Genomic DNA, 22,539 nt, shown 5'->3' on the forward strand with positions numbered 1-22,539 from the left:
ACACTTTATTATTTTGCTTTCTCTTTCACCATTTTCTTCAACCTCCATCACAAACTATACCACCCACTCACCATCACCAGCAACTACAACAACAATCATGCTCCATGAAATTAAACTAAAAATAATGTGATTAAGCAAATTCAAACCCCATAAACTAGATGTACTAATTAATGTTCACACCCAAGCAATGTACTCTCACAAATTAAGCTAATAATAACGAAATTAAGCCATATATATATTGTATAAACAAAACTTGAATTGATCGTTATGAACATAGGTATATTAAGATTCAAAGCACGAATTGAAGAATCATTGATGAACACGGTGATTCAAAGCAGATTAATAAGAAAGATGAAGAAATTGAAATTGAAAACAGAAAATATAAAATATTTATTGACGGCAACGTCGTTTGCGGCGGAAAGGGGGAATTTGTCGTCAGCGGAAGAGGAGGTTGTTAGCGGCAAGTTCGTTGAGGGGACTGGGAAACGGGTGGAAGTGAATGACGACGAGGTGACAGTTGCGAAGGAATCAACGACGAGGTCGAGGAAGGAGACGTTGAGAGGTGGTGTGGGTCTGAGATTTTCAGTTGGATGAGGCTGAAGACAATGAAAAAAATATAGCGTGGACAGACCATCATAAAATCTGTGTTCCTTTTTAATCTAATGGTCAAGAACAACTTTCCCATGGTGGGAAACTCTTTCTCATTCCCATCCTAAATGCCACCATTTGATGTGAACGTTTTGAAAATCCCCACATGTATAGTCTTATCTTGAAGCAAAATATAGGGTACAAAGGGACTTGGACGTATATTTATTCGGATTTAGAAAACTACCCTTTATCTAGCGATCTAGAGCTAGCCGTATATCTATATATTTATATACATGATGATGGCTATGCATGGATCAAAAAGAAGGGACATGAAATGGGTAATTCTCGGAAGATCAAGGTTTCTGTTAATTTGTTTTCTTCTTCTTCTTTCATCTTATGTTACTTCTTCTCATCAATACCCTGACCAAAAAGCAACACCAGCTTCCAATGAGACCAAAGGGGTTGATATTCATGCTAAAGTATTTTATAAACACACTTGGCCGGTAAGTGTTTTCAATATTCACAAATACTATATATATATATATATATATATATATATATATATATATATATATATATATATATATATATATATATATATATATATATATATATATATATGGTCACATAGTTTAATTTCATCAAACTGTACGTGTTTGTGCATACATATAATATAATTTGAGTCAATTTTCAACTAAGTATATATATGCACAATTTTTTGTTGATATAAGTGAGTATGCACAATTTGTTAAAAGAAAAATAAGTAAGTAGTATTGAGATCTTTTAGGATTATATATGATTATGTGGATTTTGAACTGATGATCTTTGTGGTGTATCCAGGGGATGAAATTTGGTTGGAGAATTATAGTAGGCACCATAATTGGATTTCTAGGATCATCATTTGGCACTGTAGGAGGTGTTGGCGGGGGTGGCATATTTGTGCCCATGCTTACCCTAATTGTTGGATTTGATGCAAGATCAGCAACAGCAATATCAAAATGTAAGAACAACTAATTAATTTGTAATGATTTATCTCCTTATTCTTTGATTTTTTTTTTTTTGGGTAGTGTTCCTTATTCTTTGATTTGAACTATGCATTTGAATTATCCTTTAGAAAAATGCATTTAAATTATGTTAGGTTAAATTTTCAACAATTCAGTAATAAAATGCATGTGTGCTGTGGATGATACATAGGTTGCCTCCATTGCCTCATAACATTCAGAATGCTATCAATACTTATATATAAAAATATATACTTAGTTTTTGCACAATAATATAGATATCATTTTATTTAAACTAATGTATTTCTAATTTTATCATTTTTATAATATTATTTAAATCTGCTTAAAAAATAATAATATTATTTAAATCTGTAATTAAAAAATCAATCAAATCTCCTTGTGATTTAAACAATTCCAAAGCAATATAAAAATAATATAGATATCATTTTGATCTTTTGTTAGTTGAGAGATCTTATTTGGTGATTTTGTTTTTTTTTTCTTTGTGAAAAAACGGGGCTAAACCATGCTTACCAAAATTATTTAATTGTGATATATGTCAAAAAAATTATAACTAGATGCCATAAAATTAGATATAATTAAGAATAAGAGAAAAGCGGACAAAGGTTAGTATTTAACTATCTATCTTCTTTAAAAAAAAATATCTATCTTTTCACTGGTTTCAGTAAATAAAATTAATTTTTTGAGAGGTGTAAATAAAATAAATTATTAGCTTTTTTTTTCTTGAAGATTTTTTTTTGAGGGATTGAAGAAATTATTATTAGCTTTTTTTATCGGTAAGAACAAATTGTTTTTTTTTTTTTTAAGGAGGAACAAATTGTTTTTATTTCCTCGAGTGTGTATGCGTGCAAGTAAATATTTGGTATATATTCTTTATTCCTTGTTTTTTCTGGAATATTGGAACATCTTAAGTAATTACGTACTTTATCTTGTACTAGCATGAAATACAACATTCTTAAGTATCCTTCTTTTCCTTAGTTAGTTTTCATTTTATTTGGTGCAGACTTATTGATCCTTTTCCCCCTAAATTTTACTACTTTATAAAATAAACAACAACAATGATTGTCATTAATAATATTTATAAATAAATATAACAATTAATAATATAACATTTCTTCTCCCGTGAAAAAAATATAGGGAAATGCTAACTGGTGCCCCCGGGGCATTGGTTAAGGATATGAAAAAGGAAATTATATAGTAGTTAATGTATTAAAATTGTTTAATTAATTTATAATAAAGTCAAAAACAGTTTCCTTTTATGGTAACAATACCCTTTTATGATATGCTTAACCTGTGCCCCGGGAGCACCGGTTAGCAGGACCCAAAAATATAACATTCCTTGAACACCCAACTCATCCGAAACTCAATGTGGGCAGACTTTCTCTCTAATTAAGCTAGGTTTGATTATGACAGGGTCGACCCAAAGAGGTTGCAAGTAAGGCAGATGCCTTAGGCTTCAAACTTTTTAAGGCTTCAAAATTATTATTTTTTATTTTTTGTAAGGTAGTCTAATGGTAATCATTACATTTTTTGTAAGGTAGTCTAATGGTTTTGTAAGGTAGTCTGTAAGGTAGTCTAATGGTTTTGTAAGGTAGTCTAATGGGTTAGAATTAAGTGAATAAGTGGGGATTCCGGGGTTCGAACCCCGACCCCTGCATATAACGATGCATGCCCCTGCCAACTTTGTAAGGTAGTCTAATGGGTTAGAATTAAGTGAATAAGTGGGGATTCCGGGGTTCGAACCCCGACCCCTGCATATAACGATGCATGCCCCTGCCAACTGAGCTATGCTCACGGGTACCGATTCAAAATTATTTTTTAATTAATATTATTAACATCAATAACCAAACCAAAAAAAAAAAAGTATTAACATCAATTATTTTTGGTCTCATAGTATAAATTTTATTAATTAATTTTGCTACTAATTGATTTTTTTGTGTTGTTTTACTATTGTAAAAACTAGCTAGACTTGAATGCTTTTAATTTTGTTGTTAGTTTTTATCAGGTCTCACTTTAAATTTCACTTCAGACCTCTAAATTTATTGAGTTATCTCTAAATCAGGAATCACGTATCTTATTTTTATTTCCCTAAAAAAAACGTATCTTATTTTTATTTATTTTTATAAAAAAAGAATAAACTGAACAAACATATATGATCGTAGATTTTTTTTTTTACAACTCAATAGGTCTCAATTGAAGTTGTTGTTCCTTTTTTATTTTATAGATCTTCTTTGTTGTATTTGGATCAGTGTACCCCTATCAAATATATCATCTTATATGCTTAAGAGGAAATTTACCTAATCCGATTATTTTTACCTAATCCGATTATTCCTTTATATGTATAAGTTCATATGCTTTTAATATATTGAAACAAAATACTAATGCTAATTTTAAAATGAAATGTCAAGGTCTAAATTCAACACACATAAAATTAAATTTAAGATATTAAACACTATTATAAAACACTATTAAGATCTCTAAAAAAATGTTGTAAAACAATATTAAGATGATAAATTAGGTGTATTAGTGTTATTTGTCTCTGGAATATAAGTCAAATATGGTTTTGATCTCTAAAAAAAGAAATCCCTATAATTTCATATTTTTACTTTGGATAATGCTTGTTACTGCGAAGTACCCTGAAACGAAAACTGATGAATAGCCAAATTAACTTATTTTAATACCAACCATCCATGTTTCATGTAAATGAGGCTACAATATTATTATTTCTTATTAAAAATTAGTGTTAACTGCAACCTCTTCATGTATTCCTCAAATGGAGGTGTGATATTTTTACCTGTCTATCATGAAGGGCAAGTCAAAAGTGTCTTAGTTATACACGTTAGTCGATTTTCGCACAAAACGTACCATTCGCACTAAATAACTTTACTCTTTTACTTTTAGTTATTTATATCATCGCATCATAAAAAATTGTGATATGGCAAACCGAGTCAACATTTTTTAAAGTATTTGTTTATGTATATATCCTAGTCAACTTTTTTAATAATATACTTGGACAAAAATAAAAATAATTTAGGGTTTCTTGCTCTTCCCTTCCAATCATCTTCCTCTTTACTATCATCTTTTTCCCAACCCTCGACTCTCATTGGAATGCAGGAAAACAAATACTTTTACAAATTATTACAACCATGCCTTACGTCTACTTCTTTCTCTTTGCTGGTGTATATATGTGAAAATTGGGCCAGTGGCCTAGATGGCCGTCACTCAATGTGGCATACTGTAAAGCCAAATACTTTCCAATTCCTATCTTATTTTCTTGGACCAGTGCATGCTTTTTTATCGGAAAATGTTAATTAGTAGAGGAAATTAGATTTCTCTCTTTTAAGAGATGTTTAAATTACACTATTCTCCTTTTTTATGTTAAGATATACATTCCACTCCCATCTAGTTCAAAGTAAGATAGAGAACTCCAAAAATATCTTAAAACCGCATCTGCACAAGAAAAATGCTACCCTAGAAGCCATTGCGCCTAAGTGGGTGCCCAATACCGCGACGCAAGAAGGACAATGAACCATGTGTCTAGCCCATTGCCTTGGCTCTTGGCAGGCAGAATCCCCGTGTTTGACGGCCTGTCCAGGCACCCAGCGCCCTACATAGTCATTTTTATCTTGCGTTGCGCATCGTATAATCGATCTTGTGAGTTGTGTCATCCAATGTGTTTCATGATTACCGAGGACTCTCATACTTCCACCTCATGGTATATGTTGAATATCAAGATCAACCAAAAAGGACAAAATTCCTCTTTCTAACCAATATAACATGTGCTACAACACGTTGTCTTAGTGTGCGTCGTATAATTCATTTCTCTATTAAATTACCTAATATGGATTGAATGCATATGTGTTTGTTTGTTTGTTTGTTTGTTTGGTGTGAAGTCATGATTACAGGTGGAGCAGGAGCAACTGTTTTATACAACTTGAAGAAAAGACACCCAACCCTTGACCTTCCTGTGATTGACTATGATTTAGCACTTCTTTTCCAACCAATGTTAATGCTTGGAATCAGTCTTGGTGTTGCTTTCAATCTCATTTTTCCTGACTGGATGATAACAACTTTGCTAATCATATTTTTCACTGGTGATTGAGACTTGATTCCTACAAAATTGAATCTTAATTTTCTTTTCTTTAATTACACTGCTTATCCATATTGATGTAGTTTTCGATATATGGGAACAGGTATTTCAGTTAACGCTTTCTTAAAGGGTGTTAACACTTGGAAAAAAGAAACCCTAATTAAGAAGGTTGCTTAAACATAACTCATTCTTTATATATTAAATTTCTTTTATATTTTTTTTTTAACTGTGCATTTTGATGATTTGGTTTAATACATCCCTGCTACAATTCCAGGAAGCTAAGGACAATTCACAATTAAATGGTAATTTGTATGATATCATTTCTGTTAGTAGAAGAAAAAAAAATTAGCCACCAAAATTTAGTTCTGGTAAAAAAAATGAAATTGATTTTAATTCACTTGTCACTAAATTTAGGGACAAAATTGAAAATGAATTTCATATTTCTTTTTCTCTTTATAGCTTCTGTCGCTAATTTAATTATATTTACCCTAGTAATCCTGCATTTTCTATACATTATGTTAGTTACTAGTACATTAATAGAGACAACAAGTCATGCTAAATTTGTGCCTCAGATATTAGGACAGAAGATGCTACACATGATCTTCAAGAAGGGGAATCAGTTAATGAAAGTCAAACCAATACTAATCTACCAAGAAAAAAGGTAGTAGGAAATAAATGCTGCTTAATTATTCCATGTCCAACATATATATATTTTTTCTAATGAAATATTAAAAGATGCCATGAATGTGTAGGTTTCTGTTATTGAGAATGTTTATTGGAAGGAACTTGGACTTCTTTTCTCTGTTTGGATCATGATACTTGCATTACAGATAGGAAAAGTTAGTATATATCTCATGAGCTATATATTTAACTCAAAATTATTAGTTGATATCTTTCTTCCATATTCTTGTATGCATGAGTAAACAAGGAATGATGATTATTTATGCTTTTGTTTTGAAACAGAATTACACAACAACTTGCTCTGTGATATATTGGATATTGAATCTACTTCAGGTATATATATGGCCTCAAAGTTGGGTCTTAAGAATCAATGAAATGTTTATAATAATATGTTGATGAGTATGACTTTCTTCTTTTTCCCTTGTTTTTTCAGGTACCTATAGCTGTAGGAGTGAGTGGATATGAGGCTATACTTTTATACAAAGGAAAAAGAGTTATAGCTTCCAAAGGAGATCAACAAACAAATTGGAGTGTGAAGCAGTTAATTCTATATTGTTCATGTGGCATAATTGCTGGAATAATCGGTGGCTTGCTTGGTCTTGGTGGAGGGTTTATCTTAGGGCCACTATTCATTGGACTTGGAATCCCTCCTCAGGTACCTTAATTCTACGTACCCTTTTCTTTTTCATAAAATCTATATATAGATGTATTTTTGAACTACTGATTACTGAAATTAAAATATATGTTACTATGTTAGTATATATGTTTGTGTTTTGATTGAAGAATTTTCTATTAAGGTGGCAAGTGCTACATCCACTTTTGCAATGACATTTTCTGCATCTATGTCTGTGGTGGAATATTACCTTCTGAAACGTTTTCCCATTCCATATGGTAAGGGTAGGAAAAAGGGATTGTTACACTAAAAGAGGGCAATAATTGGTTGATTATTTAATATTCAACGTTAATTTGATTATTCTTGCAGCTCTTTACTTTGTAGCTGTAGCCACTATTGCTGCACTTGTTGGGCAACATTTGGTGAGAAAGCTTATTGCCATATTAGGGAGAGCTTCAATTATCATTTTCATCTTAGCCCTCACAGTTTTTGTGAGTGGTATATCACTAGGTAAGTGTCTTTAATTTATTCCTCTTTGTAATTATGACTAGCAACATATGTCTTGTTTTGTTAAAATGGAGATACAAAGGTTATAGAAAAATAAATACGACGTACTAATCACTACTAGTTTATCTAAAATGAATTTGTTTAAGTGGAAAAAAAAATTAAGTGATCATCTTAATGTGATATTTTTTTTATTAAAATAAAATAGTGAGAGAAAAAAGTTTTGGTGCTCATCTTAATTTGACTGGTAATTTAAATAATGATACAATTTAAATTAAATCAATAATGATTAAATCCTTGTTTGTTTACTTCAAATGTAAGTAATTATTTTTTGGAAGTTGTGTGTTTTGCATTCATATATATAGCTTAAGATGACTTAACTTCTTTTTTTCCCTTCAAATTACAGGTGGAACAGGCATATCAAATCTAATTAAAAGGCTTGAAAACAAAGAGTACATGGGATTTGGTAACTTATGTGCGTACGGGGTTAGGAATTAAAGTTCAATCAATATGTGTAAAACTTGAGGACAAAGATTTGTACTTCACAATAGTTTTGTGTTGTCAAGTTGGTATCAAAAGTACTACATGTGTGGTTGGAAATCAGCATTTAGGACATACGGTAAGTGTAAAGCTATGCCTTAAACGTGTGTTTGAATGCAAACCAACTTAGTTCCAATTTTCTAACATGTAATATATCTTTTTATTTTGACAAATAAACATGCATATTATATCATTTCTCACGATGTAAAACTACACATTACACACATAACCAAAGCCCAAGATTGCAAGAACAAAACATTACAAAAACAATTTGTAGAGTTTTTTATACAAGAAAAGGTTGGTTTGTGTTTGCTTGTAAAAATAAAAATTACTTATAAATCATTAAGATGAACAACATTTGAAGTGTTCTACTTGTGAATCAATAGCAAACAATTTCCTATCCAAATTCTATTTGCAAATCAATCATTTACATCAAATAATCTCACATATAGTTTTGGATTTAGAGTGGGAAATAGTTTACTTTCTCAATATGAAGCCTAACAGCACATGTGCAGCTTTATCACGCTATGAGTAATTGATATTCAATACGTATAGGTTCATATGTCGAATGCTTGGTGGAATTGGGAGTCGTAAGTGCAACAAAATAGTACTATTAAAGACGGATTCATGAAAATGAAGTGTCGAATTTAATCTATATGGAATGGATATATGAAAGGTGAATGCACAATTGTGAGTACATAAGCACTATTTATTATTAGAAATCAGATAAGGGGAGGGAAAATGATAAGGACAGGATTGAGGATTGAGAGGAAAATGTTAAGATGCTAAAATGTGTAAATGACGCTCTTATTTAAAAAGTTGGATGAGCGAGAAAGGTATATTTCCTTTCTTTTTTTTTATAGATAAAGAATTTAATTTGTGCACAAGTTGTTTTTAACAATTGAAGATTGAATGAAAACAAAACAAAATATTTCTAATTCATTTCTATCGTGAAAGAGTTGCACAAGTTGTTTATATTAAAAAATTGAAGATAGAGAAGGGTTTTTGGTTTTTCGTGTGTATATTAGGGGAGTTAGAATGTTAGATCTTGGAAATGGAGGGGTGGAATTCTAAGAGGAGAAGAAGAGGAGCGTGATGATGGTGGTGGTGTGTTACTGGAGGCCAGGTGGAGGTGGTATAGCCCAAAGGAGGTGTGGTCGTTAGTGGTCATGGTGAGATGTAGAAGAAGAAGAAGGAAAAAAAAACGAATTAAAAGAAAAATAAATGGAGTGTGTGTGATGTGCAGAGTTTGTGTGATGAGTAATAAAAGATTGGAGGGAGTTTTAGCTATTCAATTTGAAAGTTAAGAATGAAGTATGTTGAAGAAGGAAGAATAAGTGAACAACTAGCATCTTTTGTCTTGACTGAGAAGATTTGAAAGAAAAATTGCTCTTCTATGCTATTGGGAATGAATTTTTTATCTTGTAAGTAATAGATTTATTAATTTAAGCAAGAAATATAATAATATAATAATGGTTGTTTTTTATTTACGTTAGGGAGATGTGGTCGGTGGAGTTTATGGTGAGATGTAGAAGAAGGAGACAAAATGAATTAAAAGAAAAATAAATGAAGTGTGTGTGATGTGCAGAGTTTGTGTGATGAGTAATAAAAGAGTGGAGGGAGTTTTGGGTATTCAATTTGAAAGTTAAGAATGAAGTATGTTGAAGGAGTAATTCTTAGTTGGTCACATGACCATATGGTCACAACCAACCAATAACTGACACTTCATCACATTTAAAGAGAGGATAGAGAGGAAATGGAAAGTGTGAAAGAAGAAGAAAAACATAAGAGAGAGTGACCAAATCCAATTTCTTGGACCTGTGACCACCCAAGAATATCTCATGTTGAAGAAGGAGAATAAGCGAACAACTAGTATCTTATGTCTTGACTGAGAAGATTTGAAAGAAAAATTGCTCTTCTATGCTATTGGGAATGAATTTTTTGTCTTGTAAGTAATAGATTTATTAATTTAAGCAAGAAATATAATAATATAATAATGGTTGTTTTTTATTTACGTTAGGGAGATGTGGTCGGTGGAGTTTATGGTGAGATGTAGAAGAAGGAGACAAAATGAATTAAAAGAAAAATAAATGGAGTGTGTGTGATGTGCAGAGTTTGTGTGATGAGTAATAAAAGAGTGGAGGGAGTTTTGGGTATTCAATTTGAAAGTTAAGAATGAAGTATGTTGAAGAAGGAAGAATAAGTGAACAACTAGCATCTTTTGTCTTGACTGAGAAGATTTGAAAGAAAAATTGCTCTTCTATGCAATTGGGAAGGAATTTTTTGTCTTGTAAGTAATAGATTTATTAATTTAAGCAAGAAATATAATAATATAATAATGGTTGTTTTTTGTTTACGTTAGGGAGTTGTGGTCGGTGGAGTTTATGGTGAGATGTAGAAGAAGGAGACAAAATGAATAAAAATAAAAATAAATGGAGTGTGTGCGCTATACACAATATGTGTGATGAGTAATGGGAAAGAGAATGGAAGAGTGGAGGGAGTTTTGGATATTGAATTTGAAATTCAAAATTAAGAATGAATTGTGTTGAAGAAGGAAGAATAAGTGTGATACAACTAGCATTTTTTTCGCGCGTGACGTGAGAAGATTTGAAAGAAATTTTTTGTCTTGTAGTAGATTTTCTAATTTAAACAAGAAACAAAAATGCCTGAAAGCGGTTTTACGTGTGTTTACTAAGGGGATTAGGGAAATTACGATAAGATTAAGATAGTAACTTGTAATTGAATGTACAAGTAACAAAAATTAAACTTATAAAAAATAAAAAATAATTTATGTCATTTTTTGGGGGTTTCTCATAGATTACCTTTATTAGAGGTGATATTGTTCAAGACACGTCAGACATTAAATATTTCAATTGAAATTTGAATATTAGTTCACTAAGTTGTGAAAGTCATGACTCATTCCTCTATACCTAACCCCCTTGGTTAATTTGAGTCATTTATTTATAATTATAAGGCATGCCATGCGAAAGACATACAAAGCATAGAGACAAAACATTTACTGAGATTTTTTGTTTTCTTACTCAAAACATTTACCAAGCGGTTATATACTATTTGATGTCAAAGTTTTAAAAATCTCTACATGCATTGGTGTGATTGTCATAGTCCTATCTCCAAAACGGGCAGGGATCCTCTCCAGTCACTGGAGGGTCCAGTGAAATCCAAGCTATTGATTTGGTTGACTAGTGTTCATTAAAAAGCAATAAAGACCAATTGAATGGTCATGATTGAAACTGGACCTCCTCCTGTGTAGTTTTCACAGGAGAGAATCCCAATCCCTCGAAAACCACTCTTGAGCTAGCAGTGTCTACATTTACATGATGATGGTGGCTGTGTGTGGATCAAAAAGGAGGAACGTGAAATGGGTGATTCCCGGAAGATCAAGAGTTCCGATAATTTCTCTTCTTCTTCTTCTTTCATCTTATGTTACTTCTTCTCATCAAAACACCGACCAAAAAACAACACCACCGTCCAATGAGACCAAAGGGGATCATGCTGAAGTTTTTTATAAACACACTTGGCCGGTAAGAGTGTTCAATATTCACAGTTTTATATGATCACATAGTTTAATTTCATCAAATTTTATAATTTTATGTGTGTATTATATACTCCATCCGTCCTAAATTATAAATCGTTTTGTAAAATGTGTGTCTCAAATTATAAATAGTTTTACAATATCAATGAAACATTAGTTTATTTTTTCTTTCATACCATTAATTATTTGTTACTTTTTCTTTCGATTATTTAATTTATCTTTCTCATACCATTTATTAAAGACAATTTTGTAAAACAACTTATAATATATATTTTTCATATAAAATTAATTATATTTTTTAATACGTGTGAAATAATCAAAATGACTAATTATAATTTGGAACACAGAGAATATAATAGTATAACTTGTGTCAACCCACATGACTCGGTTTGGTGGGGTAGTCTTAAGACTTTGGAGTATGTTCTTCTCCAAGTTTTAGTTCGAATCTCCTATATCATTTTTTGCATACTAATCCATTTTAGACTTCTGTAAATGGACGGTGGAATCGATCCCCATAAATTACTATTGATCATTGGATTAGATACGAGTTTTAAAAAATATATATAACTTGAGTCAATTATAAAGTAAGTAAGCACTATGTGTTAATTAAATTCTTTAAAGTTTTTTTAAAAATAAAATAGAGTATATATATATGACTTGAGTCATATGTATTTGACTCAAAATTAGACCGGATACATTTGACTATTTACTTTTTAAGCATTTAATTAAGCATGTGTATATTGAATTGATAATTAATCTTTGTGGTGCATGTAGGGGATGAAATTTGGTTGGAGAATAATAGTTGGCACCATACTTGCATTTCTTGGATCTTCATTTGGGACGGTGGGAGGTGTTGGTGGGGGTGGCATTGTTCCCATGCTTACCCTTATTATTGGATTCGATGCAAAATCAGCAACAGCGATATCAAAATGTAAGAATATGTGTTGAGTAATATATAAGTCTGGTTAACGTGTCTTTAGACTATTCTTTAAAGATTTTAAATTAAGAAAGTTAAAGAGTATCCTTTTAAAGAGTTAAATACTTCAATTTAACAACTTACTCTCTCCGTCCCGCAATAGATGACCCATTTAAAAATTTGCAATTTTGACCTAACTTACTTTGACCATATTTCTCTACTAATATACTCCCTCCGGTCCTATTTATAAGAGAAACTTGAGTCAACAAAAGTTGATGTATCTAGCTAAAAATTCAGTCCAAATACATTAATTTTTGTTGACCTAACTTTCTCTTATATATAGGACCGGAGGGAGTTCAAAGATAAATAATACACCCTCCGGTCACTATTATAAGCAAAAATCTATTTTTTAGGTTCATTCAATAAATGATGTATATGGTACATTAAATAGACCACATACATCATTTATTGAATAAATCTAAAAAATGAAATTTTGCTTATAATAGTGACCGGAGGGTGTATCATATAAGATGTCGTTAGATTCGTCTCGATGAGTATTTTCAAAATATCAAATTTTCATAATTTTTTCTAACATACTATTCAAGATATTTAAGCTCAAAATTATGCATTGGCATGCGTAATAGAGTCAACCGTGTCATGTATTATGGGACGGAGGGAGTACCATTTAAGATTTTAAAGAGTATCTTAGATGTACTCAATAGCATTTCCCTTAATAAATTAGATATTTAATGTGAACAATGCATTTAGATTAGTTTAGGTTAAGGTTATTTTTTGTATAAAAGAGGACAAAACCAAAGAAAAAAAAACAACTATGAAACTAAGACAATATTCATAAGCATACAAGTCTCATAAATATCCAGATGATCTATAGAAATGCTAGAGTTAACAAGTGAATCAACACTCCTATTCCCTTCATGTCATGTGTGGTTGAATTTTGCCTCATAGCTACCTCATTTTCAATAGCTTTTAAATTCGGTGAACTTATACTATATGCAATCCATGCCCAATGGTTGCCTTCAAGCCATATACAATGGTTGCCTTCAATTCAAGCCATGCCCAAGCCCATATACAATCCCCACATCTCAGCATGTGATGCAACACATGCTCCAACCTTCTTACCATATCCTTTTATCCATCTCCCATTTGTATCGCGAAAGAAACCACCTCACTTGGCAATGCTCCCTTATCTTTGCAAACACACTCACTATTGAGCTTGATCCACTCCAACTGCGACAACTTCCAACCTATATATGTAGACAATCTCTCCTTTAGGTGAGGCCCTTTATGAAGACGCTTCAAATTGCAATTTTCAATGTCTCTAGCTAATATCTGGATCATTAAAATTGGATTAAACTGTCTTTGAAAATTATCTTCAGAGATAACATTATTTCTCCACCTCCACAAATATCAGCATGTAGTCATGAAAATGGTTTGTCACATGGATGTGTTTGTTTCAACCATTTTCCTGTTGAGGTTGTTGAAAAATCAATCCTTTCAATTAAAAGAAAAAAATATAGCTACAAAGTGCCCGTTTGGTTCAGCTTTGAATATAATTGATTATGAGAGAATTGATTCTGACAGAATTGATTCTGAGAGAATTGATTTATGTTTGGATACAATTATGTAGAATTGATTAAACAAAATGATTTATGTTTGGATGCAATTATGTAGAATTGCTTTTGAATGTATAATTGCTAAAATAGACATAGCTAAAGGAGAATTGATAAAGAATGATAATTGATAAAGGGCAATAAAGTAAAATAACATGTTGTAATAATAAAATATACAAACTTATACACGTTGTTCAAGGAGAATTGATTCTAGAAAAGCTAGAAGCTAGGATTTGTAGCTTCATGGAGAATTGCTTTTGGAGGATAAAAGCAATTCTGAAAAGCTGAACCAAACACGTTGTTTTTGGCTAGAATTGCTTTTGGCACTGTAGAGAATTGATTTTGGGCTAGAATTGCTTCTCAGAAGCCAAACCAAACAGGCCCAAAATTGAAGCCATACCTTTACGATGAGGCTCCAAATTGAATCTTCTATGTCTGCAACTAATATCTGGATCATTAAAAGTGGGTTAAACAGTCTTTGAAAATTTTCTTCTAAGATAACATTATTTCTCCACCTCCACAAATACCAGCACATCTCATGAAAGTTGCTTGTCACCTGGATGAAAAACCAATCCTTTCAATTAAAAAAAACAAGAAATTAGTTATAAAATCATAGGAAACCATATGAAGCTATACTTGGATTGCGTGAATGCAATCCCGAAGTATATGAAGAACAATTTCATCCCCATTACCACAACACAAACAAGTGGGAGAGATCTCAACACCCCATTTACTCCTTCAAAAATTGGTAAGAATGCGCACATGCGCTGGCAACCAAATAAAAAAGTTTGAATGTGATGTGGTCCATGCCATTTCCAAAGTGTTTCCAATCTCCCTCTATTGTCAGAAAATTCTTGATGTAAAGAGTATGCACCTAAACTAGTTCCTAGACTAACGCATTGGCTCCTAACATGAACAATCTCAATGTCAGGCACCCAGTGCCATGCACAGTCATTTTTCTCTTGCGTTGTTCCTTTACATTGTGCATATATAGTGTAACAACTCAGTAATTCAACACAAATGAAGAAATGAAATACTCAAGTTGTATTCAATAAACTTTGGAACAAAACAGTACAATGAAAATAATTGTTAGAATGATAAAGAAAAGGTGAAGAAGGATAATAATGCTATAGCCTAAGTACAAGACTAATAGCAACCAGAAGAGCCTAAGGTCACAAAGAGAAGAGAGTGATTCCAATCATTTTTCTCCACACCTTTCTTGCTAATCCATTCTTCCTTTTATAGAGGGTTAAGAGGATATTTTCTTGTTAGAATTATCCCTTAATTGTTGGATCAAGTGACACATGTCCCTTTTCTCTAACCAATTGTTGATTAAACTTTGATGATTGGACTTTGCTTATATTTGGATCATAACAGTATAATCGATCTTATGTCATCCAATGTATCTCATATAATTTCATTATTTTGAAAATCACCAAGATACATTTGGTGTTTAGTCAAATACACAAATAAAATCTTTCTTGAAAAGGATTGATTTGATCATCATCAAGGAGTTTTATGCTTCCCACCTCATTGTATATATATGCTGAATATCAAAACCTCACTTTCTAACCAATATAACGCGTGCTGCATGTTATCTTAGTGTGTCCTATAATCGTTGTCCAAGTATCATTTCTATATTAAAATACCCAATATGGATTTGTGTTTGTTTGGTGAAGTCATGATTACAGGTGGAGCAGGAGCAACTGTTTTATACAACTTGAAGCAAAGACACCCAACCCTTGACCTTCCCGTGATTGACTATGACCTAGCACTTCTTTTCCAACCAATGTTGATGCTTGGAATCAGTCTTGGTGTTGCTTTCAATGTCATTTTTCCTGACTGGATGATAACATCTTTGATACTAATAATTTTCACAGGTAAGGGTTCCTTCAAAACTGAGTCTCAATTGCTTTTTCTTTAAATGGTCATTTTGATTTTTGAATGTACCGGACCCTAAATGTTGTAGTCCTAAATTAACCAAAATTACAAAAATCATTATCAAATGTGTCTCTCTTAAGTCACTATGGTCTTGAATGTGTTTTTTTTTTATTCATTCTCACCCTCTCTCTGTCTCTCTCCATTGTTTTTATCCCAAATGAAAAAGAAAAAAAATGTTATCCCAAAAGTTGTTTAACGAATGATTGTACAAATATTATTTCTCTAGTAAAGTACCAATCACCAAAGTAATTACTAATTTACTCATTTATTTTCTTTGATACTGCTTATCCATTGACGTAGTTTTGGATATATGGAACAGGCATTTCAGTTAAAGCTTTTTTAAAAGGTGTTAACACCTGGAAAAATGAAACTCTTGCTAAGAAGGTTACTTAAACATAATTCATTCTTTATGTTTTATATATATATATTTTTTTAATTTGTTTGTATTTTTATGCTTTGTTTAATGCATATCCCTATACAATTTCAGGAAGCTAGAGACAATTCACAATTAAATGGTGATTAATCTGGCATCATTTCTGTTACTACAAAACTAGAGGGGGGAAATGAAATTCATCTCTAATCACTAGTCAATAAATTTAGTGCAAAATTGTGGATGAATTTCATATTTATTTTCTCTCTAAATTTCTATCGCAAATTTAATTAATTTTTCCTAGCTACATGTCAACTAATACAGACCATTGTAACCATATATACATGTCATGCTAAAATTCTTTCTCAGATATTAGAAGGATTGAAGATGTTGAACTTGACCTTCAAGCAGGGGAATCAGTCAATGATAATCATACTAATACGAATATACAAAGGAAAAAGGTATAGTAGGAAAAAAAATACTTTATATCATGCTTAATTATTCCATATCCAACACACACACATATGTATGTATGTATTCTTTCTTATGAAATCTGAAACTGTCATGCATGAATGCAGGTTTCTGTTATTGAGAATGTTTCTTGGAAGGAACTTGGACTTCTCTTCTTTGTTTGGATCATGATACTTGCATTACAGATAGGAAAAGTTAGTATATATCTAATGAGCTATAACTCAACTCACAATTAATTGAACCTTTTCACATTCTTGTATACATATACATGAAGTTAAAAAGTCACTTGAATTGGCCCGGTGGTGTTGGCTTGAGACCTTGAAGTGTGCTCCTCTAAAGGTCTCAGGTTTAATTTTTTCTGGTGCCAATTTTGGTGGACTAATTTGGCGTTTTCAACCAAAAAAAACATGAAGTAAAACAAAGATTGGTGACTATGTATGCTTTTGTTTTGAACAGAGTTATACAACAACTTGCTCTGTGGCATATTGGATATTGAATCTACTTCAGGTAATAAACCAATATTGAAGAATAAACTAGCTAGAACTCAAAGTTTATGCAACTTAATTTATGTAGAGAACTAACACTCCAAACTGAACGTGTGTTCGGTGTCAAACAATGACACAACCGACACATCTGATTTATTTCTATTACTTCTCTTTTCTCAAATTTCTACCGATATGTGTCAATGTTGTGTCTAGTGTTCATGTATGTATCAGCGTTTCATAGAGCTTAATCTACCAAGCCAATAATATGGCCTCAAAGTTAAGTGTTGAGCACCTAAGACGTTGAGTTGGTCTCAAATTTAAATATAGTTTAAGAACCAATGAGGTATATATCAATATATCATGGTTATTATTACTTCCTTTTTTTATTTCCTTGTTTTTTTAGGTACCTATAGCTGTAGGAGTAAGTTCATATGAGGCTGTGCTTTTATACAAAAGGAAAAGAGTTATAGCTTCCAAGGGAGATCAAGGAATAAATTGGAGTGTGAAGCAGTTAATTCTATATTGTTCATGTGGAATAATTGCTGGCTTAATTGGTGGCTTGCTTGGTCTTGGTGGAGGATTTATCTTAGCGCCACTATTCCTTGGACTTGGAATCCCTCCTCAGGTACCTTTATTTTCATTTCTTCTCTTTTCCATAATATACACATATATACTAATTAAATGAGATTTATGTGAGTATGTTTGCATTCTGATTTGAGAATTTTCTTTGAAGGTATCAAGTGCTACATCCACTTTTGCAATGACATTTTCTGCATCTATGTCTGTGGTAGAATATTACCTTCTAAAACGTTTTCCCATTCCTTATGGTACGTGTATGGATAAATTTAATATTTGAATTTTTTTTTCTCTAAAACACTAAATATCAAATTATACAATGGTGATTCAACTAAAAGGGTAGGAAAAAGGGATTGCTACACTAAAAGAAGGCAATAATTGGTTGATTATTTAATATTCAACGTTTGATTATTCTTGCAGCTCTTTACTTTGTAGCTGTAGCCACTATTGCTGCACTTGTTGGGCAACATTTGGTGAGAAAGCTTATTGCCATATTAGGGAGAGCTTCAATTATCATTTTCATCTTAGCCCTCACAGTTTTTGTGAGTGGTATATCACTAGGTAAGTGTGAGGAATTTGCTTTCATTATTTTTTGAAAGGAATTTGCTTTCGTTATTTTGTGAGGGTATTAATCCTCTTAGAAATGATGACTAGTAAAATATATCTTGTTTCATTACAATATATCTTGTTTGATTCACCACTATCAGTTTAATGTCACAAATTATTTTAGGAATTATTGTTTTTACATAAGTATTCAGTTATAGATTACTTAACCTTTTTTCCTTCCTTCAAATTACAGGTGGAACAGGCATAGCAAATCTGATTAAAAGGGCTGAAAACAAGGAGTACATGGGATTTGGAAGCCTATGTGCGTACCGTGTTAGGAATTAAAGTTCAATATGTAAAACGAGTACATGTATTTTTACTTCGCAAGAGTTTTGTGAGGTTGGGATAGTATAAATCATCCCTTAAAGACGTGTTTGAATGCAAACTAATCTTGGTTCGAGTTTTCCAAACATATCTTTTTTATTTCGACAAACAAATATACACTTTATTATATAAACCAACTCGGAATGTGAAATTATAAATTACAAGCACCGTTTTAGGACGCTTTTGTGGCAACTGATATAGGTGCATACAAGTACTTTTGATGGAATGGGACCCTAGCTGCATCAACGGCTTAGTATTTTAGAACTGTTTGATAATGAGATTCATCTTATCTTAGCAATCGAATTTTTCTTACATGGAATGGTTGAATTGTATGATACGTGAATACACAAGTTGTGAGTTGTGAAGGTTACAGTTGGCTGTTTGCAAGTGGGAGTATCGCAAACTTTGTGCAAAATGGATTTGAGAGCTCAAAATACCAGGGACCAAAAAACTTTAATTTGAAAAGCTAGAATATAATTTCAGAGGAAGACGCCTTGACCAGCACCTAAATATAGCCATATTAATTATTCATCAAACCATTTGGGCAAGTTTCAGTTGCTCAAAAATTACAACAAAATGAGTGGATGATTGATGATTCTTTTTATAAAAAAAAATCTGTATTAAGAAAAAGTCGCTTATGCATAATCACTCTATTGTTAGGAATCAGAAGTGAGGAAAAATGCAAGGCAGCCTTAGGCAGAGAATCTGGGGATTGAGAGAGAATCTCAAGATATGCCGAAATGAGTACAATGCTCTTAAAAGAGCTGGAAAGATTAACAAATCAAACATTAACAAACAATAACAGCCACAAACAGGCCGGCCAACTCTCTTAATTCCCATCAAAACAGCATGGCTACTACATTTTTTGTTCCAACAAAACTTAACTCCCCCAATAACAAATTACCTCGAGGAAACAGAACATGGGTATGCAGTGCAAAAATAAAAGTTTTGGATCATGGACAATCTATTCAATCCACCGACCCCGACTAAAATGTAAGTAATCGCATATCCACCGCTCTAAGACTAAGATGTAGAAAACGAACCTTTTTTCTTTTTTATAAGAAAAATAGATTCATCGCAGTTTAAATTTTTCTGTGAAACAAATCTAAAAGACATTTGGATATATAACTTAATAGTGTTTGCCTTTGGTGCATAAGAGATTGTGTACAAGTTTTTACAATTTAAGATTTAACGAGGGAAAAATAAGTTTGAGACAATAAAGCCATACGGATGAGTCAAAACCAGGTTATGTACAAAATATTTCAAATCTTCATTGTTGTGAAAGAGGCTGTACACAAGTTGTTTTAACAAATGAAAATTGATCGAGAACAAAAAGTTTATGATAATAAGCTATACTGATGAGATAAAACAACTTGTGTTCATAAGCTATATGAAGAAAAGATTCCCAGTCATTACTATTGTGAAAGAGTTTTGTACAAGTTGTTTTCAGTACAATTGAAAATTGAATTTGAGCAAAATCAGCTTATGACAATAAGCTAAATGAATGAGCTTATGAGAATAAGTTGAAATCAGGTTTTTTAACAAAATATTTCCACTCCAGATTATAAATCCTCAGAAAGATACTCACTCACAAGACACAACCAAATAAATTAATCGCAGCCTCTCACATGATTGGAAACAATTGTCGATAAAACAGCTAAACACCCACTAAAGACGATTAACTAATACATTCAGGGAATCATCAACATAAAACCAACAGCACAAAACAACATAACAATCATAATTCAAAACGCACAAAATTGTATTGAATATTCAACTAGAACATATAATAATAATTGTTTTCCAAAAGAAGCTAATTAAACCGAAAATGAAACATTAGAAAGTTCAATAACAATAACAAAACATAAACACTAGAACATCATCATCGAAACATTGAATCTAAGCTTCAGCCTTCTGGTAAACATAGGTAAGACCACACTTACCACAATAATGACGATCAAAATGATTCGCCATAAAAGTTCCAGCACCACACTCAGCATTAGGACACTCCTTCCTCAACCTCTGCACCTTACCAGAATCATCAACCTTATAAAACTGAAGAACAGCAAGCTTCACCTTCCTATGCTTGTGCTTGATCTTCTTAGGCTTGGTGTAAGTCTTCTTCTTACGCTTCTTAGCGCCACCACGAAGACGGAGAACAAGGTGAAGAGTGGATTCCTTCTGGATGTTGTAATCGGCGAGAGTGCGGCCGTCTTCCAACTGCTTACCGGCGAAGATGAGACGTTGCTGGTCAGGTGGAATTCCTTCCTTATCCTGGATCTTGGCTTTGACGTTGTCGATTGTGTCAGAAGACTCAACCTCAAGGGTTATCGTCTTCCCTGTTAGGGTTTTCACGAAGATCTGCATCTTGCTTCGTTGGTTGCTGCAACTCTCACAAACGAATGGTTTGGGAATGAAGGCGATTAGGGTTTCTGAGAATTTATCTTCTAGGGTTTCGGATATTGGGCTTCGTTTTTGGGCCTCTAAACCCACATTTCACTCCATCCATTTCAAACTCCTAATAAACTACTAATAAACAAAAAAAATTAATAAAAAAACATTACCATTTCATATTATTTTTTTACACTATTACCATTTTATATTTTATTCCTCATCGGTCATGAATTATATTATATATTTTTCTCAATTTATTTTGTTAGGAAATTGAGCAAGATAAGTCCCTCATTCATTTTTATCATAAATCTTTTGTTTAAGAATTAAAAAAAAAAAAAATCAATTCAGCATTTTTTGTTTGTTTATTTAAATTTAAATAATTGGGAAAGAGAAAAAAAATACTAATTAAAGTGGCACTAATATTCATTTTACAATTGTTTCTGTAGGGATTTGAAATTAACTAAATACTACGAACTTTTTTATTTGACCAATTGATAAAGTAATTATCGCAATAACCTCACATGAAAGTAAGTGGATTTCCTTAAAAAAAAAAAAAAAAATGAAAGTAAGCGGATTCCACAAACCATGATTTGATTAAGTTTTTGGTGAATGTAGCTACTAGTTAGACATTTCACTAACCGGTGGGATATTCATCAAACTTTAGAGCAGTTAGCAAGGGATGGGTCCTAAACAATGTGATCAATGTGCTGCTTTATAATGATAAATGGGGGAAGAAAAAAAAAATCTTAGACAAGTTCACCGATAGCTACATATTATTCAATGCATGTTTGAACGCCATTTTATGGTAAGGTTGCATGCGTGGTCATTGTACTTGCATCTTCTCTTCTATGTAAGCTCTGAATAGCAATCTTATACTTCCCAAACAGGTAAATCATGCTTCAAATCTCTAACATACCAGTCAAATGGTGGGGATTGGAACTCTAATATGTACAGTTGATATAAAAGGCAAAGCACGTATTTGTCCAACTTATGGTTTATGTCGGTAACACCGATTAGAGATATGTTCAAAGTAGTGCCTAAAGTTTGAATAATTCTTACTCTTTGAGCTAGCTTTAAGGTTGAGTTAAAATTAAAGCTCAAATTATCAGACGATGTCTGAATCTAATATTTGTTATCAGGTCATTTGTATTGTTCATGTTCTCGATGTTCATCCCTAGGCGTGTGGTGGAGTGTTGATATCAAACTACTCAATATTTGTCCAATCTCCAAATGTTAA

At 32.1% G+C, this 22,539-nt stretch overlaps 3 protein-coding genes across 6 annotated transcripts; 2 read left to right on the top strand and 1 right to left on the bottom strand.

The window, feature by feature from the left end:
• The first annotated feature begins 724 nt into the window (after window positions 1-724).
• On the top strand, window positions 725-8,228 carry LOC146933492 (sulfite exporter TauE/SafE family protein 3-like). The gene is made up of 12 exons (XM_085705274.1): window positions 725-1,091; window positions 1,429-1,588; window positions 5,501-5,701; window positions 5,801-5,865; window positions 5,972-5,999; window positions 6,270-6,358; window positions 6,450-6,536; window positions 6,661-6,711; window positions 6,812-7,033; window positions 7,176-7,269; window positions 7,361-7,501; window positions 7,902-8,228. The coding sequence occupies exons 1-12, from the start codon at window positions 882-884 to the stop codon at window positions 7,991-7,993; spliced, it is 1,440 nt and encodes a 479-aa protein (XP_085561400.1). The 5' UTR covers window positions 725-881; the 3' UTR covers window positions 7,994-8,228.
• A 3,087-nt stretch (window positions 8,229-11,315) lies between these two features.
• LOC146933493 (sulfite exporter TauE/SafE family protein 3-like) lies at window positions 11,316-19,100 on the top strand. 4 transcript variants are annotated; one of them, XM_085705289.1, is made up of 12 exons: window positions 11,316-11,577; window positions 12,363-12,519; window positions 15,815-16,015; window positions 16,396-16,460; window positions 16,564-16,591; window positions 16,816-16,907; window positions 17,025-17,111; window positions 17,374-17,424; window positions 17,806-18,027; window positions 18,136-18,229; window positions 18,399-18,539; window positions 18,778-19,100. In XM_085705289.1, exons 1-12 carry the CDS (start codon window positions 11,371-11,373, stop codon window positions 18,867-18,869), a joined length of 1,437 nt encoding a protein of 478 aa, XP_085561415.1. In that variant the 5' UTR covers window positions 11,316-11,370; the 3' UTR covers window positions 18,870-19,100. The 4 variants fall into 4 exon arrangements, with proteins under 4 accessions (XP_085561415.1, XP_085561416.1, XP_085561418.1 ...); XM_085705290.1 differs by having other exon boundaries at window positions 15,827-16,015; XM_085705292.1 differs by lacking the exon at window positions 15,815-16,015.
• Window positions 19,101-20,649: 1,549 nt separating this feature from the next.
• LOC146933494 (ubiquitin-ribosomal protein eS31 fusion protein-like) lies at window positions 20,650-21,333 on the bottom strand. The gene has a single exon (XM_085705294.1). The coding sequence runs from the start codon at window positions 21,273-21,275 to the stop codon at window positions 20,808-20,810; it is 468 nt and encodes a 155-aa protein (XP_085561420.1). The 5' UTR covers window positions 21,276-21,333; the 3' UTR covers window positions 20,650-20,807.
• Between the last annotated feature and the right edge of the window lie 1,206 nt (window positions 21,334-22,539).

This window comes from Medicago sativa, chromosome 4, assembly GCF_051527215.1.
Source record: "Medicago sativa cultivar Bolivia chromosome 4, Bolivia_mono, whole genome shotgun sequence".
Taxonomy (NCBI): Eukaryota; Viridiplantae; Streptophyta; class Magnoliopsida; order Fabales; family Fabaceae; genus Medicago; species Medicago sativa.